At 57.0% G+C, this 18,492-nt stretch overlaps 2 protein-coding genes across 4 annotated transcripts; one reads left to right on the top strand and one right to left on the bottom strand.

Annotated features, from left to right (window-relative positions):
* Positions 1 to 1,738: 1,738 nt before the first annotated feature.
* Positions 1,739 to 13,403, top strand: GBA (glucosylceramidase beta). 3 transcript variants are annotated; one of them, XM_027611628.2, is made up of 12 exons: positions 1,739 to 1,806; positions 8,495 to 8,804; positions 9,207 to 9,225; positions 9,476 to 9,667; positions 9,790 to 9,936; positions 10,243 to 10,376; positions 10,604 to 10,776; positions 11,011 to 11,248; positions 11,558 to 11,782; positions 12,130 to 12,293; positions 12,553 to 12,669; positions 12,777 to 13,403. In XM_027611628.2, the coding sequence occupies exons 2-12, from the start codon at positions 8,778 to 8,780 to the stop codon at positions 12,880 to 12,882; spliced, it is 1,542 nt and encodes a 513-aa protein (XP_027467429.1). In that variant the 5' UTR covers positions 1,739 to 1,806; positions 8,495 to 8,777; the 3' UTR covers positions 12,883 to 13,403. The 3 variants fall into 3 exon arrangements, with proteins under 3 accessions (XP_027467429.1, XP_027467427.1, XP_027467428.1); XM_027611626.2 differs by having other exon boundaries at positions 1,740 to 1,806; positions 9,138 to 9,225; XM_027611627.2 differs by lacking the exon at positions 1,739 to 1,806 and having other exon boundaries at positions 8,487 to 8,804; positions 9,138 to 9,225.
* On the bottom strand, positions 13,276 to 18,411 carry MTX1 (metaxin 1). The gene is made up of 8 exons (XM_027611629.2): positions 17,826 to 18,411; positions 16,789 to 16,858; positions 16,589 to 16,668; positions 14,841 to 14,933; positions 14,489 to 14,671; positions 14,286 to 14,362; positions 13,717 to 13,871; positions 13,276 to 13,614 (listed from the first exon to the last, which is right to left on the bottom strand). The coding sequence occupies exons 1-8, from the start codon at positions 18,324 to 18,326 to the stop codon at positions 13,400 to 13,402; spliced, it is 1,374 nt and encodes a 457-aa protein (XP_027467430.1). The 5' UTR covers positions 18,327 to 18,411; the 3' UTR covers positions 13,276 to 13,399.
* Positions 18,412 to 18,492: the final 81 nt, after the last annotated feature.

Genomic DNA, 18,492 nt, shown 5'->3' with positions numbered 1-18,492 from the left:
GTTCCCAGAGAAGCACGCTCAAGAAGGTTGCGCAGCCTCGGTGGGCTGGGCTCGTCGAGGGAAACCACCCGCCCCGCTCGTTACGGTCTGGGCGCAGCCCAGGCGCATGCGCGCTTCTCGCCTTCCGCGCCCTTTCGCGTAGACTCCCGAATACGCTTGCGCTTCATCTGGACTACGGTTGGTCAGCGAGAGCAGTCCGTCCTCAAGATGACCAATAGTCATGCGGAAGGGGCCCGCGTCCCGCCTCCCAGCGATTCGAGGCCCCGCCCCGCCAACCCGCGATTACCGCGCGCGTCTCGCAGCTGCGCGTCAGGGGGCTGCTTCCCCGCTGGGCGCTGGCTTCGCGGGCAGGTGTCCCCGCCCGGCCTCCACGCAGTGCCGGCGGCGCAGGGGTTTCGCTTCGCCTCTGGCTGAGGCTGCTGTTTCGCCTCGGCGGTAGGCATGTTTGGATGTCGCGCTGTTGGACTCACTCTCCCCTCTGCGTTTGCAGTTCACCTTTTCATCATAGTTGTTATTAATTGTAGGGATGACCCTCTTCAGCTAATGAAGAAGAGAGAACAAGCGGGGTGGGGGTAGAGGGAGGGGGAGAAGCAGACTCCCCGCCGAGCAGGGAACCCCACTGGGGACTCGATTCCACGACCCTGGGATCATGCCCTGAGCCGAAGGCCGACGCTTCACCGACTGAGCCACCCAGGCACCGGGGGATGAAATCTTTAAATAATCTCCATCCACTTGTTTTTTTGAGAGGTGGAGTGGGAAGAAAGTCTGTATAATTTATCCATTCTTTAGTCATTCGACAAACGTACACTGCGCACAGAACCAGCGCCAGCCTCTGGCTGCCGCCGGGGGATGTGGCGAGGCCGGGGGATGGGGCACCGCCGGGGAATAGGGCGGGGTGGGGCGGGGCCGGGGAATAGGGCGCCGCCGGGGATGGGGCGGGGCACCAGGATGCACTGGTCCCTACCCTCGTGGCTTACCCACCGACAAAGCAAGCACTGGTAGGGGTCATTACAGCCGTGGCAAACTACACAAGCCTTGTAGGGCTGTGAGCTTGTGTTAGCAGCATTAGCGTGAAGGGGTCTGACTGGAGGAGAGGAGTGTTGCATATGCCGAAGGAAGACAGAGTCTACGGAAGGGACGGAGAACGAGGGGAGGAGGCTGGTTTCCCTGTCTTGCAGCTGCCCCTCACAGTCTGATTTCTACACAGCAGCCAAAGTGATATTTTGAAAATATAAATCTAATCTTGGCACTTCCCTGTACCAAACTCTCCAGTGAATTTCCATCTTAGAACAAAATTTAGACTCATTACTGTGGTCACCAAGGCCCAGAGACTCTGGCAACCAACCTTTTCCTCCAAACTCCTTACTCGCCCCCTCTGTCCAGCACGCTCTACCCTTTATTGTGCTTCGTAATTCTCATGGCCGCCTGAAATTATCTGTTTTTTGTCTGTCTTCCATCCCCGCTCGAATATAAGCTCCCCAGGGCCAGAGACTTTATAATCCTATTCATTGCTGTATCCCCAGGACCTAGTGGCACATAGCAGATGTCCCATCATTATTTGTTGGGTGGGTGAATTGCGGAGCACAGAGCAAGGATGCCTAACCCAGTCAGAGGTGTCAGGAAGATGATTCTGATGGCACTAACATGAAGTTTCAGGCCTCAGTGATGAAAAGGAGTAGTTTTTCTTTTTTCTTTTTTCCAGGAGAGGAGAAGAAGAAAATACTCATGGCCAAAGGGAGAATAGAGGTGGGATGAAATATAGCCTGTTGGAGGAACGTGGTTGGAGCATAAGGTGCAAATGGACAGGTGAGAAATGAAGGTGGGACAAGCGGCCAGGTTCCATAACCTTAAGGGCAGTGTGGAGCCACTGAAGGATCCTAGGAGAGAGAGAGTGGATGCTTCAGAGTTTGTATTTCAGTTAGAACATCCAGTTTTGGGGGAACGGATTGGAAGAGAAAATGGGAGGTTAGGAGACCAAGAGAGAGATGTTTCAGTAGTTTAGAGAAGAAATAATGGGGATAAGGGTACAGAGGGAGAGGAGAGAGTCAAGGATGAGCCCCGGGTTCTGGGAGGAAGGGGTTGCATTCATAAGGAAAGATTGGCTGTTGTTCTGAGAGAACTTTTGGATAGCCCAGAAGGCACAGGTACTTGAGATTGCCCTGGGCCTTACTGAGAATGCTGTAGGTATTGTTGAAGAGTTGGTTAATCAAACTGACTTTATTGTAATCATTTTGCAGTATATACATGTATCAAAGCATCCCACAGTCACCCTGAACTCACACATGGTGGTGTGTCAGTTATATCTCAAGAAGCCTGGTGGCAAAGGGGCTGGTTAATCAGATGAATCCAAGGATGAAACCACATCCTAGTGAGTAGGGGCAGAACGGGTCTCGCTGCAGAGAGAGGTGATTTTTGTTGTCAGTGATCAGAAGGCGTGGTGTGTCTTCAGATCAGAAGCCAGAGCTGACTGGTAAGGTTTGACCATTCCTTCATCTAGAAGGAACTTTCTGAGCTCCTGCTCTGCGGTGCAAGAATGAGAAAGTGCCCCTCGGGCTTGACGGTGCTGGTGGCCTGGGGCTGTGAAGGGGTCCCCTCCCTGGGGAGCTGGTCTGAGGCCTCAAGGGCAAGGAGCCTACGGCATGCTGCCTGGCATCTCCAGCGCTGGAGCTTGCATGCGAGCCAAGCCCGCCGCCCCGCACAGGCCGCGCGACGTGGGATCAGAGCTGCCGCGCCGGGGCACCAACTATTTTTGTACTTCGGCTTCTATTTCGTTCCCAGCTGCCCTCGCTGGAGTTCGGCGGAGTCTCTTAAAAGTGCTGTGCAAAGAGGACGGAGGAGTGCATCTGTGCACCTCGGGCGCCCCTCGCGGCCGCCGCCGGCGGGCCGCCCTAGGGCACTGGTCCTCAGCCGCCCCCTAGGGGCCGTTCTGAAAACTGATGTCTTTCGTGGGGACCACCATCAGGAGGCAGTCTGAGGACTTGGAGGCGCGCTGGCAGGAGAGGCGCGTTACTGTCCCGCACGAGGAAAAACCGTCTCTCATTCCGCTTGACTTTGAAATGTTCTGCTCAACAACACATTCAAAGTAAAAATCAAACTTAAGCCTTTAAATTTAAGCAGGACTTTATCATATAATAATAAAGGGAAGGGTTTTGTGTGTGTGTGTGTGTGTGTGTGTGTGTGTGTGTGTTTTAAGATTTTATTTATTTATTTGACAGAGACACAGCGAGAGAGGGAACACAAGCAGGGGGAGTGGGAGAGGGAGAAGCAGGCTTCCCGCGGAGCAGGGAGCCCGATGCGGGGCTCGACCAGGACCTGAGCCGAAGGCAGACGCCTAACGGCTGAGCCACCCAGGCGCCCCAATAAAGGGAAGTTTTACATGAAGTTTTTTTGTTTTGTTTTGTTTTTTTGGAGGGGAAAGCCCAATAATTTAGGAGAAGATCATTATGGAGAAGGAAGCGTAAAGACAGTCCGTCATCCTGAAATTATTGTATCTGTGTTCTCAGTGATTTAGAGCACCTCCAGCTGTGTAAACCTGTGGTTGAAAAGAGTTTCCGTGTACTAGTGCGGTCCTTGCAAAAGCAAGGAACCAACTACAAAAACGCAATACACTTCTTACTAGCCTAACTGAGCTGTAATTTGCATACTATAAAAGTTCCTCCTTTTTTTTTAAGATTTTATTTGGGGCGCCTGGGTGCCTCAGTCGTTAAGCATCTGCCTTCGGCTCAGGTCGTGGTCCCAGGGTCCTGGGATCGAGCTCCACATCGGGCTCCCTGCTCCACAAGAAGCCTGCTTCTCCCTCTCCCACTCCCCCTGCTTGTGTTCTTGCTCTCGCTGTGTCTCTCTCTGTCAAATAAATAAATAAAATCTTTGTATCTGACAGAGAGAGAAGAGAGCACAAGCAGGGGGAGGAGCAGATTGCAGACTGAGCAGGGACCCCGATGCGGGGCTCGATGCGGGGCTCGATGCGGGGCTCGATGCGGGGCTCGATCCCAGGACCCTGGGACCATGACCTGAGCCGAAGGCAGATGCTTAACCACTGAGCCACCCCAGGCATCCCCTTCTTTTTTTTTTTTTTAACATTTTATTTTTAAGTAATCTCGGCACCCAACGTGGGGTCCAAACTTACAGCCCCGACATCGAGAGTTGCACGCTCCACCAACTGAGCCAGCCAGGCGCCACCTTAAACATTTTGATTTATCATATATTTTATATTTTTGTAGCACAATGATAATTACATATTGTGAAAATGACATATATTACATAAATTATTTATTAATTCATGGTCTGTTTTTGCTTCTATTAAATCCCAATTTATTCCATTTAGGTTAGTACAAGATCTGACTACATTATGTCTTCTAGATGACAGGGTGTAAACATTTACTTATTGAAAACATATTTTATGGGGCGCCTGGGTGGCTCAGTTGGTTGGGCGATTGCCTTCGGCTCAGGTCATGATCCTGGAGTCCCGGGATCGAGTCCCGCATCGGGCTCCCTGCTCAGCGGGGAATCCGCTTCTCCCTCTGACCCTCTTCCCTCTCGTGCTCTCTATCTCTCATTCTCTCTCTCTCAAATAAATAAATAAAATTTTTAAAAGAAAAAAGAAAACATATTTTATAATAAAAATTTGTCCCATTATTCTTTCTTTTTATTCCAATTAAGGTAACTGTATTGATTCTTTTAAAGTATGTATATAAGTGAGTCCTCTTTTTTTTAAGATTTTATTTACTTATTTCAGAAAGAGAGAGAATGCAAGCAGGGGAAGCTGCAGGCAGAGGGAGAAGCAGACTCCCCGCCAAGCAGGGAGCCCAATGAGGGCCTCGATGCGGGGCTCGATGCGGGGCTCGATGCGGGGCTCGATGCGGGGCTCGATGCGGGGCTCGATGCGGGGCTCGATCCCAGGACGCTGGGATCATAACCTGAGATGAAGGCAGACGCTTAACGACTGAGCCACCCAGGCGCCCTTTAAATAAGTCCTCTTATCTTTACATTCCTTTCAGCACAGGAACGAGTGTTAGGAAATACTTGTTATGGAGAGGAGTGCTCTGGCTTTTGGGCTGAGACCTCCCGGGATGGAGAGCAGAGCTGAGCTGCCCCTTCCAGCTGAGAGTCAGTCATCCTTGCCCCCCGGGGAATTGTCGAGGTGGGTTCACTGGGAAGCTGCAGGCCTTAAGCCCTGCCTTTGGAGAAAAGGATCCAGAGATGCTACCACGTAGCCAGCATTAGCAGCCAACACGGGCTTCAACTTGGGTGAGAAGAACACGCCGTGAACACAAGGGACGACTTAAAGCAGTGCGAGCACCACAGCTTTTGAAAATAACCAGCACCTAGCATAGCGTCTGGCACACGAGAGGTGCTCAGGAAATACGTGGTGTGTGTCGTGGGATTCTGGATATGAATCCAGTGTCTACCACGGAATGGCCACTGGACTTTGGGCAATTTAATTACCTTTCAGAGTCTTAGGTTCCTCATCTTTAAAATGGGGAAAACAGGGGCGCCTGGGTGGCTCAGTCCATTAAGTGTCTGACTTGGGATTTCGGCTCAGGTCGTGATTTCAGGGTCCTGGGGTCAAGCCCCACATCAGGCTCCGGGCTCAACATGGAGTCTGCTTGTTGTCCCAACTCCCCTTCTCTCTCTCTGTCTCTAAAATAAATAAGTAAATAAAATCCAAAAACTAAATAAATAAGATGGGGAAAATTGTAGTATCTGCCTTGTGAGAACAAAATGAGACAGCGAACATAAAGTAGCATAGAATAAGCACTCCATAAATATTAGCTCTTATTATAACCAATTTGATTTATTTGTTCATTAATTAATTTTATTTATTTATTTTTTTTAAGTAATCTCTACACCCATCATGGGGCTTGAACCCACGACCCCGAGATCAAGGGTCACACACTATACAGACTGAGCCAGCTAGGCATCCCTCCAACTTTATTTATTTATTTATTTTTAAAATATTTTATTTATTTATTTTAGAGAGAGAGAATGAGAGACAGAGAGCACGAGAGGGAAGAGGGTCAGAGGGAGAAGCTGACTCCCTGCTCAGCAGGGAGCCCAATGCAGGACTCGATCCCGGGACTCCAGGATCATGACCTGAGCCGAAGGCAGTTGTTTAACCAACTGAGCCACCCAGGTGCCCCCTCCAACTTTATTTAAAAAATAAAATATAAAAGCCTCAAGAGCAAATCACATTGTGAGAGAAATCTGAAAGATGAGATGGTGTCTGTGCTGGAAAAATAATTTTTTAAGACTTTTATTTTTTTAAGCAATCTACACTCAGCATGGGGCTCAAACCCACAACCCTGAGATCAAGACTCACATTCTCCAGGGACTGGGCTGGCCGGCCGCCCCCATGCCGGAGAACGTTTACCTTCAAACTGAAGGGTAAGACAAGGAAACAGCAGACTTACAAGCTCTGCGCCGCCTGCCGAGTGACACAGGACAGGGCCCGGGGGCTCTGTGGCTACGAGCGAGCCGGCGGGCAGGGCCAGATGCAGTCCGCACTCAACCCATGCTGTGGAATGGATGAACCGGAGGGCCCTAAGGTGTCGGGTGTCGATGCCCGCCCCCCACCGCCCCGCCCCGAGAGCAAGGCCTCTGTAGGAGCAGCACTTCCCCGAGAAGCAGGAAGCTGAGTGGGGCAGGTGCTGACCTGCTGATGAGGATTCAGTTCAGTTCAAGACTTTGGCACCTGCCCACTCTGTGCTTGGCCATCTGCACAGACTGAGTAAGACATGCCTTCACGGAATTAAACACAGACCTCACCTGTTGCAATATTTGGTGCCAACCAGTGTACTAGACACACATTATCACGCCTAGAGCTCTCAACAATTCTGTGAGGTTGAGTTGCCACTCCCCCCTTTTTTTTTTTCCCACAGCCTTGTGGGGAGGGGCTCAGATGCCCAGACCCTGTCCCGGGCACCTGTCCCTCCGCCCGTGCTGCTTCTAAATAGACTCTAGAAACCCTCACGGACTCGACTCATCCTCCTCTGGGCCGAAGCCAATGCACCTTCTGCCCTGAGAGAGGGAGCTGGGTCGATGTCCTCCCGGCCGGGAAAGTAGGTCAGAGAAGGACTACGAGCCGGGTTCTCCACACGCAAAGACTCACTGCTTCTTTGGGGGGCGTGCGAAACTACTCCCAAACAAGACTGAAAGCGTGTTGGGAAAAACCACTGGAAGGCTCTCTGCCGCAAGAAGATCATGACCGTTTCTCTTGAACCACTTTAGCGCCGTCCCCCGCTACCACAAATTATGCAGTCGAGTTTCCCACATTTGGGGAAATTGCAGGGGTCGGCACATCAGGAGTGCAACGAATATGGCTTAGCGTGATGAAGACGTTGATTGAAGGTCAAACACCCAGTACGTGGCAGAGCTGGGACTCAGACCCGGCTTGTCTCCCTGAGACGAGGCTCGGTGTTCTAGGAACCTAGAAGAAAGAATCAATTTTGCCTGGACTGTGTCTGGAAAGTCTTCACTGAAGTAATTAAACCGAAAAGACACCACAAAGAAGTGGTTCCTGAGCACCTACTAGGCTCCAGGCACTGTATTTATCTTACTGATCCAGGAGTGACCCTGGGGGTGGGGTGGGGTGGTATTGTCTCCATTTTATAGACGAACAGTTGGCGCCAAGAGCTACAGCTGGTCAGGTCCTAGCTGTGTGTGTCCCTCCTGCTAAATCGTAGGTGCTGTGGTCCAGGAGCCATCATCATGGACAGCCCCCTTCTCACATCCACTGAGGATACAGCTGTGTACACTTTCCAGTTTCTGAAACTCACAACCTCCTTGTTCTTTGGGAAACGAAGACCAGTTATGACAGTCCTCATCTGATGACAAAACATGTCCCAAGAGGCACGATGTTGATGACTCCCTCCGTCCAGCTGTGCAGGCCCTCTGCCCAGGGCCCTTCCTCCCTGCTCTTCCACCCCTTCTCCTCCGTGAAGCCTTCCTGGGTCACTCCCACCATGAACACCTGTTAGCTCATCTTTACCTGTAACTATCCGTGTACGCGTCCAACTTCCCTGCCTCTAGAGCTTCTGGAGGGCAAACTGTACCTTAGCCATCTGCCATTATTTATTTATTTGAGAGAGAGAATGAGATAGATAGAGAGAGAGAGAGAGCATGAGATGGGGGAGGGTCAGAGGGAGAAGCTGACTTCCCACTGAGCAGGGAGCCCGATGCGGGACTCGATCCCGGGACTCCAGGATCATGACCTGAGCCAAAGGCGGTCGCTTAACCAACTGAGCCACCCAGGCGCCCCTTTAATTTATTTTTTAAGTAAGCTCCGTGCCCAACATGGAGCTTGAACTCACGACCCCGAGATCAAGAGTTGCACACTCTGCCGACGGAGCCAGCCAGGCGCCCCATCTTTGTTAGGTATAACTTTAAAATTTATTTCTCAAAAAAGCAGTGTGCCTGCTGTGGCTCCCATCCTCTGGGATTCAGGAGCCTCGACCCAACCGTCCACTCAGATCTTTGATCTAGATTCTTCCTACAGTTGTCATCCACACAAGCCTTCCAGAGTTTCACAGGATGAATAATCGCCAACAGCCAGGAGGAAGCGAGCCGCCCTTTACAAGTATGGTTGCAGTTGCCTCACTTCCTGTATCATGTGACTCGCCCATAGTCGTCACATGACCCACTCACTTCTTCGGCCGGAATTAAACCTGCAGGGCTCATTCCGTGTCTAAAGCTGCCGCCGGCACCTGCATCCCTGCTTTGATTTAGTGGATCCTCTATCCTCTTCCGAGGCTTGAACCCTGCAGTCCCCTCACCTGGTGATGGAGCTTTCAAGTTCTCCCAGAGAGGTGAGTGGGCCCAGGCTCCCCGTCGGTCCGGTCACGCTGCTTCTGGAATCCTGGCCATCCGGACCCTGGAATTCAATGAATGACAGTCTCCTCCAGCCCAGGCCATCATGGCTCTTCGACGGAGGGGCCGATGGAGCGGGGGAGGGAGAGGCGGTGGGAAGAAGGGAGGAGAAGGGTCCTGGTTGGGGTGGGCAGCACCCAGGTGTCTGTGGGCCTTGTTCTGTCCCTGTTAAAGGAGGGTGGGAGACTAGGCTCTGGGCACCCAGCCCACAGGACAGCGGCTGAGGCGTGGAGAGGGGCTTGCCTTCTAGCCAGTCGTCATTCTGTTCTCAGGAATGTCCCCGGCCCCTGGGCAGGGTAGGCATCATGGCTGCTAGCCTCACGGGATTTCTTCTGCTTCAGGCAATATCGTGGGCATCAGGTGAGCGAGTCACGGAGAGGGGAGGGAGCCCCCCGCCTCCCTCGGCCTGATGGTCCTTGGTCCCCGTCCGGCATACAGGAGCACCAGTGGGTGTGGAGTAAACCCTTCTGAGCGACTGAGACCAAGCTCGGGCGGGAGCACAGCGAGAGGAGTTTTGAAATCCGTGTTCAGTGTGTCCTTCCGACCAGCGTGCCCCTTCTCCGTCCTCGTCCCGTCGCCCTAGCCTCTGCTTGTGCCCCTTCCCTCCCAGGTGTCCGGCCCTGCAGCCCTAAAAGCTTTGGCTACAGCTCAGTGGTCTGTGTCTGCAATGCCACGTACTGTGACTCTCTCGAGCCCCTGACCCTGCCTGCTCCCGGCACCTTCAGCCGGTACGAGAGCACGCGCAGCGGGCGCCGAATGGAGCAGAGCCTGGGGACCATCCGGGCCAACCGCACGGGCACAGGTGACCACGGCTTCCCCGCCCCCAGGGCAGGCTGGAGTCCCCCCCGGAGCTGTCACGCCAGTGACCACCACGACTTCCTTCCCTGCTCACTGAGACCCTTCGTTCCCTGTGCGTGTTCTCAGGGCTGCTGCTGACCCTGCGGCCAGGCCAGACGTTCCAGAAAGTGAAGGGCTTTGGAGGGGCCATGACAGATGCAGCTGCTCTCAACATCCTCGCCCTGTCACCCCCTACCCGGGATTTGCTACTCAAGTCCTATTTCTCTGAAGAAGGTGAGGAGAAGGGGGACAAGGTGACAGTGTGACTGGCACCCTGGCCTTTCCGTTGACCATGACTTCCACGCATCCCTGACATTTGGGTCCTCTCTCAGTGCCCAGTGAAGTAAGAGTGTCCCACCTACCTCTCACTGAGTGCGTAGGGATGCTGAGGCTCAGAGGCCTGGCTCTACAGGCCCCAGCCCAGGAGCCCAGGCTCCCTTTGGCCTGCCTCGGACATCATTTAGGACTGGCAGGGGGTAGGCCAGGTCCCATACTCTCCTGCTGACCCAGACCCTCTGTCTTGGCCTTGCCTTCCTGCAGGAATCGAGTACAACATCATCCGGGTCCCCATGGCCAGCTGTGACTTCTCCATCCGCACCTACACGTATGATGACACTCCTGACGACTTCCAGCTACATGGCTTCAGCCTCCCTGAGGAGGACGTCAAGCTCAAGGTGGGCACTCGGCCTGGCAGAGTCGATGCCTGCTGGGCAACAAGCCTCAGGCCAGAGCAGTCTGCGGAGAGGTGCAGAGCCTGCCCCCGGCTCTGTTGTGTTCTGGGGCGGGCGGGGGCAGGGCGGGGGCAGGGCGGGGGCTGATGGCTAGGCCTGATGCACTGGTCGGGCCAGTCTGTCCATATTCCAGCTCTGGGTATCTCTCTCCTCACCTCCACTGTCTCCAGATACCCCTGATTCACCAAGCCCTGAAGCTGGCCCGGCGCCCCGTGTCACTGTTCGCCAGTCCCTGGACGTCACCCACGTGGATGAAGACCAACGGGGCCGTGAATGGGAAGGGGTCACTCAAGGGTCGGCCCGGGGATCTCTACCACCAGACCTGGGCCAGATACTTTGTGAAGTAAGGGAGCTGCAAGGCCATGGGGTCTGGACCAGCTCCCCTCTTGGACACCCTCGTCTCTGCCCCACCCCTGGACCTGGGTCACCCCCAGATTGGACTCCTCAGACCACCTTTCTACCTTCTGGGCCTTTCAGACTTGGCCTGTCCGTTTCTCCCCCCTTGATGGGCCTCCTGTTTCCCAGGGTCTTGGTCCCCTTTCTTGGCTGGGCTCACTTACACCCTTTGCCCTGCCAGGTTCCTGGATGCCTATGCAGAGCACAAGTTACGGTTCTGGGCAGTGACGGCGGAGAACGAGCCCTCTGCAGGGCTGCTCAGTGGGTACCCCTTCCAATGCCTGGGCTTCACCCCCGAACACCAGCGAGACTTCATCGCCCGGGACCTGGGTCCTGCCCTTGCCAACAGCACGCACCGCGACATCCGTCTGCTCATCCTGGATGACCAACGCTTGCTGCTGCCTCACTGGGCCCAGGTGGTAAGGCCCAGGGCCTCCAGGAGTATCCCGGTGACCCCCAAACCGAGCATCCAAGTGGCTAGCGCCCAGAGTGTCTTCCCTGCCCCAACTCTGGGTTCCTAGAATTCCCTGGCCTGGAGCCAGGTGCCCAGGTGGCTCCCCTGGGGTGCTGACCTCTGGCTCTCCAGGGCCCCAAGGGTCCCCAGGGTTGTCACCTGGAGCCCCTCTAGTTGCCTGCAGGCACCTCAGGTCCCGGTGCTACTTCCAGAACCTTCCATGCAGGGCCCAGGTTCAGTGGCCCCTGTCCCCTCTTTGCCCTTCCCGGTAAAGGTGCTGGCGGACCCGGATGCAGCTAAGTACGTCCATGGCATTGCTGTACACTGGTACCTGGACTTTCTGGCTCCAGCCAAAGCCACCCTGGGGGAGACACACCGCCTGTTCCCCAACACCATGCTCTTTGCCTCCGAAGCCTGTGTGGGCTCCAAGTTCTGGGAGCAGAGTGTGCGCCTAGGCTCCTGGGACCGAGGGGTGCAATACAGCCACAGCGTCATCACGGTGAGGCCCCGGGCCCCCCGCCAAGCACCACCGCAGCCCCTCCTGGTCTCACCAAGGGAAGGCCTCTTCATCAACCGTCCCTTGCCGACTTGCTCTTTGGGGCAAATTTTGGGATCTCGTGATTCCCTATCACGCCTTCCCTCCTGGATGGGCACGCCCCATCTGCCTCAGTTTCTCAGCTTCTCTTCTGATGCCTCCGTCCTCACCCCCCCCAACTGAGTACCGAGGGTGTAGAGCACCCATCGCAGGGCGGGGCACCCCGTCACCTGTCTTCCTCACACAACCCTTAACGACATTGTCTGGGGACCCCGTGTGGAGCCTTTGTTTCTGCCCTGCTCCCACCCCAGAACCTCCTCTACCATGTGGCCGGCTGGACCGACTGGAACCTCGCCCTGAACCTGGAAGGGGGGCCCAACTGGGTGCGCAACTTTGTGGACAGCCCCATCATTGTCGACATCACCAAAGACACGTTTTACAAACAGCCCATGTTCTATCACCTCGGCCACTTCAGGTGAGTGGGGGGTGGGCCGCCTGGCATCTCCTGCACGGGCCCACAGCACCCCCCATGGGGGTGGGCACTGGGGGAAGGCACCGTGGTCCCCCCCCCCCCCCCCCGGGCAGGAAGTGAGCAGGTGGCGTCAGCGGATGATGGGGATGGGAAGTGAGGGCGCAGCTTTGGCTGGGGCTCTGGGGGTGGGCAGGGGGAGTGACTTGTCAGATGAGCGAGAAGCGAGCGGGCCCCGGCCTGAGCACGTGTGCTCCCACCTCAGCAAGTTCATTCCGGAGGGCTCCCAGAGAGTGGGGCTGCTGGCCAGCACGAAGAGCGGCTTGGACGCCGTGGCCCTGACACGTCCCGACGGCTCTGCGGTCGTGGTGGTGCTGAACCGGTGAGAGCGGCAGGGCCAGGGGTTGGGGGGCGCTGGAGAGTGGGGGCCAGACGGCAGCCTCGGCAGGCTGAGTGCTCAGCTTCTCGTCCCCCCCGCCCCTTCGCCAGCTCCCCCAAGGACGTGCCTCTCACCATCGAGGACCCTGGCGTGGGCTTCGTGGAGACGCTGTCCCCGGGCTACTCCATCCACACCTACCTGTGGCGCCGCCAATGACGGCCTGGGCTCGGCGTGGGCATTAAAGGGACAGAGTCGGCTCACATGCTGTGTGTGGCTGAGGAGGCTCTAGGAGGGCCGGGGTGAGCATAGGTGACGTAAGCCCGGGAGCAGTGGTTCGGGTGACTCACTCTCCCCCTGGCTGGTGCCGGGGGCTGGAGGCCCCTCGGGAGAGGACAGGGCAGCCCCAGCGGCCCCACCCCCGTGCTGTGTGCCGGCTCCGTGGAAACTGGGCTGGGGCCCAGGGTGAGCTCACTGTCTGGACAAACACAAGCTGGGGGTGGGGGGCGGCCGAGGAAAGGAGGACATGAGGGAGGCTGGGCCCCACACGGCCCCCCGCACAGCGGCCAGGAAGGATGGTGGCCCCTTAAGGAAGAGAGTGTCTGATTCCAGTCAGCGTGGACAGGTTTATTACGGGAATGGCACCCCACTTCCAGCCGTACTGGCAATGGGGAAACACGGGGGCCTCTGGAATGTACGACAGTAGAAAAATCAGTCCCGGGGGCGTGAGGACAAGTCACTCCTCTTCATCCTCCTCAGCCATGCTCAGGGACCGCGTACCCGGGGCCCGAGCAGGCGTTGCCCGTTGGATAGAGACAATGCCACTGAGCAAGGCGTAGCCCACCATGGCTGCCAGGCCCGCCAGCACGGAGAGGATCTGGTTCCGGCGCCGGTACGGTTCCTCCTCAGTCTCCGGGCCCACTGGCGTCTGGCGTGGGGGTGGCACCTCAGCTGAGGAACAAGGAAGGAAGGTGGGGGTGGGGGGCTGCTTCCTGCACTCCTGCCCACTTTCCCCAGGGCTGGTGCCCACCCCTTCCCCCGTCTGCCCCTTACCTCCATCCCAGGGGAAGTAGAGGCTGAGGATGTGTGTGCAGTAGGCGCAGAGGTTCTGCAGCCCCCGCAGGTGGGCCTGCAGCTTCCCGCTGGGCAGCTTGGCCTGCAGCAGCAGGGCCAAGTAGCCGAAGACAAAGGCGTCCAGGGAGGCGGGGCTGGAGCAGAGAGAGAGGGCACGAGGAGAGACTGTGGCAGAAGGGGTGGGGGAAGAGTGGGAGGAAGAGCAGGCCCTGGGGGGTGGGCTCTGGCAGCAGAGGGCCCCCAGGGGAGGAGGGGACACCCGGTTCTGGACCTGGCATGGGGAGGGCTCCGCAGGCGGCGCCAGCCTGGCCCTGAATGGCACTCTATCCTGGGGCTGCATAAAGGGCACATTGAGCACCCCACAGCCCTGCAGGTCCCCCCCCCGTGCCTGGCAGCCCTCCCACCTCACACACAGCCCCACTGTCATCAGGCCTAGTGTCTGTCCCAAGGACCTCTCGTCTGGCGCCTGAGCCGCCCCAGTCCCTGCAGCTACATATGAACCCCATCTTCTCCCAAACTACCTATCTTTCCCCTGGAGACAGACTCACGCATCTCCAAAGAAGAACTTCTGAGAGCCCAGGCGCTGGGAGAGCAGGGTCAGGCATTCCCGAGCCTCTTGGTACAGCTGTAGGGAGGACACGAGGCAGGCTCGCGGCTGCAGGAACAGAGCCACCTCCCGGCCTGGGCAGCCCCAATCCTGACCTCGTCTTTGGGGCTCCTCTCCTACAGCAGCCCCCTGCCCCAGAGGTACCTCCTTCTCCAGCTCTTCCTCATTCTCAGGCCCGTGCTTTCCGCCCAGCAGCTGCAGCCGCTCCATGAACTGCCGCTGCATGCGGCCGGGAAGGAAGAAGTTCAGGGGAAAGGGCATGGCCTCCGCGTACCACTTCCGGGTCACTTCCACATAGTTCTTGGTGTCCACCCAAAAAGTATGTATCTGGATTGGGGAAGTAGGAAGGATGAAGCAGGTCTGAGCCAGTGTAGCTGCCCTGGCCTCCGTGTGTGTGTGCGTGTGTGTGTGTGTGTGTGTGTGTGTGTGTGACCCCCCCACCCCCCCACCCCCCCCCTTACTGGCCACGAACGTTGGGCGGTCTGAGCGCACTCACCAGCACCGGGAGCAGCTTCTCCTCCAGCAGAGACATGAAGGCCAAGGTGTCTGCCCCTTGCCGGGCTGACAGATCATAGTCAGCGTTGTACTTCTGTGGAGGAGATGCCCATGAGGTGGACACCAGGCGGCTCCAGGGCAATTGCCCAAGGAGGGAGGCATCCTGTCTGGTGCTACCCTCATGGCCTCTGAGTATAGCAGAGGCAGAGCAGCTTTTCCCGCTGAGGCCCCCTTGCCTGGGCCCGTTCAGTAGCCTGTTGCTGTTGGCGGAAAGCCTGGGCCTCGGAGCCTGCTGGCCATCAAGGTCGGGCGCCCACTGGGGGGAGAAAGGCAGGCCCAGCCGCAAACCAGGAGCAGCTCCCGGAGCCTCCACAGAAAGCTGGCAGCATGCCTGCTGACGGCAACTTTCTAACAGGAACTTCCCCAGTCCAGGCACCACACGGCTGGCAGAGTGGAGCTCAGATGCTGTGTGGGCCTCAGTCCATGCCCCAGGAACTAGGGGATGCCTTCCTCATGCCCAGGGCCCCCTGGCTCGTTCTCTCAATGCCCAGGGCTATTTCTTCTATTTCATTCCATGGCCTGGGCGCCACCACACACATTCTAACCGTACCCCAGCTCTCAGCCTGCCACACCTTTGTAGGCTCCAGTGTCTGGTCCTCAGCAACCCTCTCCACATCCTGAGCAAGTTTTGTCCCCACATAACCTCTGGAACATGATCCTTAAAAAAAAATCTCTCTGAGCCTCAGATTCTCCCCTGTAGAATCTTCTCTCAATGTGGCTGTGTTAGGAGAACACTCTGGAAACTGGAAAAGCTGTGCTCACACATAAGGAATCAGGGCGGTGGTCCAGTCCCTGCCAGGAACTTTGCATTCTACCTGGATCCCCTCTCTCCACGCCTCCCAAGCCCCCACTGAATTCCCCAGCTCCTTCACCCTTCGGAAGGCAGAAATGAAGAAGAGGGCCCCACTTCTGACAAGTGTTCCCATGAAAGAGGAGCCATTGGGAACATCCTAAGCCCCCTCCTTTCACAAACAAGGAACTTAAAGCTCTCAGAGGGGCGCCTGGGTGGCTCAGTCGTTAAGCGTCTGCCTTCGGCTCAGGTCATGATCTCAGGGTCCTGGGATCGAGCCCCACGTCGGGCTCCCTGCTCAGCGGGAAGCCTGCTTCTCCCTCTCCTTCTCCCGCTGCTTCTGTTCCCTCTCTCTCTGTCCAACAAATGAATAAAATCTTTAAAAAAATAAATAAAAAATAAAGCTCTCAGAGGTGAAGGAACTTGCCCAAGGTCCCACAGTCAAGGACAGAGGGAAGAGCATAGACGAGGTATCCCTCGTCCTCTTGTAATACTGCCTCCACCTCCCCACGCTGGCTTGAAGCCTTGTCCATCCTAAGCCCCATATCCAGCCCAACATGGTCCCATGAGAAGGACAGGAGCCACCTGTGAGGGCCTCGTCCGAGCCAGATGTTCTCTTCTGCCCTCCTGTCCGTTCCCTGTGTCATCAGCCCATTCACCTCTCCCTCCCTGCCCAGCAGGCAAAGGGCACTGTGCCTCCAGATGCCTCCCCAGCGCCCCGGCTTCGCGCCCAGTGCTTTACTGCTCTCAGCACCTCTGGGTGCGTCTCTCCCATCGGACTATGTGTTCCTTGAAGCTCTGGGTCTCCTGCATCTAGCTCGATATTTATCAATAAAGGTGTGTTGCACTGAAATGACTGAACCACTCTCACTGGCAACCCTCCTTCCCGAGCCACCTACCTCTTTTCGAAGGTGGGTGATGATCTTGTGTGGTACCGAGATGACCTCTCCATGACTGGTCCGGAGGGCAGGCAGAGTTCCTGACATTGAGAAAAAAGGACGCCCACCAGACCCTTAGCTGCCTATCCGTACGGATTTACACCACATTCCTGTCCGTCTCCTGCTCCACCCCTTCCTCACCCCCCAGGAACATGGGGTACCTGAAGGGCTCTGCCAGGGGTTGGTGATCTTGTGCACCTTGAGTGGGGCACCAGTAAATCTGGCATAGGTCTGCAGGGAAGGAAGCAGAAGGCAGAGAGGCCCCCAGAGGGCATCAGGAAGAGAAATAACATCTATTTAATTCCTTTTGTGCTACGCTTAGTACCTGCCTCACAGAAGAAGAGGTGGGTGTTATGGTCGCCATTTCACAATGGGCAACACGGGGCTCAGAGAGCGTGGGCAGGTCTGCCACTCAAAGCCTCCCCTCTGTCCCCTTTCCTGCCGTCTACCTGACGCACACAGAGCCTCCTAGGTTCCTCCTAACCAGTATATCCCTTTTCTTGGAAGCACTGACCATGTCCTTCTCTGGGAGTCTCTGTGGCCTGTTCCTACTTAAACCTTAGCATCTGAACACATTACTGTCTGCCGTTCTGCAAACAAGTGCAGGGGAGAACTAAGTCTTATTCATCTTTGCGGGCCAATGTGCGGTATTTGGAAGAGGCCTGATACGTGCTTATTAAATGAAGGACGAGTGAACGAATGAAGTGAACTAGTCTTTCTGACTGCAAAGCTCTTTCCACAGAGCCTGGCGGTAAGCCTTTTGGTTCAGTAAATAAGCTCAGTAAATGCTGCTCAGTGAGAAGGAGGAGGAGGAGGCAAGGGAGGCTGAGACGACAGGAATGCCAAGCGCGAGAGCCCGGAGATCGTCGGGCTCAGTAAACCTCCAGATGAGGAAACCGCGCTCAGAGACGAGAAGGGATCGCCCCAAGGTCACATAGCCAGTAAGTGGATGAGCGAGGACTTAAGACCCGTTTCCTGAACCCCCAGCCAGGCCTCTTGCTGTGGCTGCACGAAACCTAGGCTGTTAAGCCAGCCAGAGGGCACTGAGCCCATATGGGCCAGGCACAGTCTTTGATTGCCTCAGTTTCCCCCAGTGCTCCCGCGCTGAGGCGCCCTCGCAAAATTCGGACGATCGGCCAGTTCGGTTCCCTCCCCAGCCCTCCAGAGCGCAGCAGAGGGCAATGGCGCCACCCCTCACCAGCACGGCCAGGCTGTCCAGATCCACTGACGGTAGCCCCCAGCCCCCCGACCAGCAGAACAGCTCCATGGGCGCCGCCATCTTGCCCGCCCTCCGTCCCGGAAGCACCTCCCCTCGCGCTTCCGCCCGGCCCCGCGCGGCCCCCCCCACCCGCCCCGCCCCTCGGGCCGCCGGAGGCGGGGGCCGAAGCGAGCTCCGAGGCGAGGCGGGGCGGCGCGGGGCGGAGCCGAGGGCTTCTGGGGAGGGTGGCCGCCGGCGGCTCCAGAGGCGGGTCCCGAAGGGGGGAAGGGTTCTCGGCTGGGCCCTCCTCGCGGAGGCTGGGCGCCCTGGCTGCGGGGAGTCCCGGACCCCCGAGGGCGCGGCGGGTCCCGGCGAAGCGGGTCTTGTGCGCCCGGGCCGGCTCTGGGGTTTCTCGCAGCCCTGCATGCGGCCTGGGCTGCGCCCGGGTCCCGCGGGGCTCGGCCCAGAGCAGGGGCCGCGGGGGGGTCCCCCGAGCCGCATGTTTTCCACAGCGCGTTATGTTTGGAGCCGGCCCCGCGCCTCCTGTCGCCATGGAAACAAAACAGGGGCGGCGGCGGCCGTAGCCGGGTCGGGCTGGGGCCTGGATGGGGGGAGGGGGTGGGGCTCGCGGGCCGTTGCCGGGGTAACGGGAACCGAGGCGCCCCTC

Source organism: Zalophus californianus, chromosome 10 (genome assembly GCF_009762305.2).
Source record: "Zalophus californianus isolate mZalCal1 chromosome 10, mZalCal1.pri.v2, whole genome shotgun sequence".
Taxonomy (NCBI): domain Eukaryota; kingdom Metazoa; phylum Chordata; class Mammalia; order Carnivora; family Otariidae; genus Zalophus; species Zalophus californianus.
Note: the sequence above shows the minus strand (reverse complement) of the source record. Positions and strands in the feature narration are given on the sequence as shown.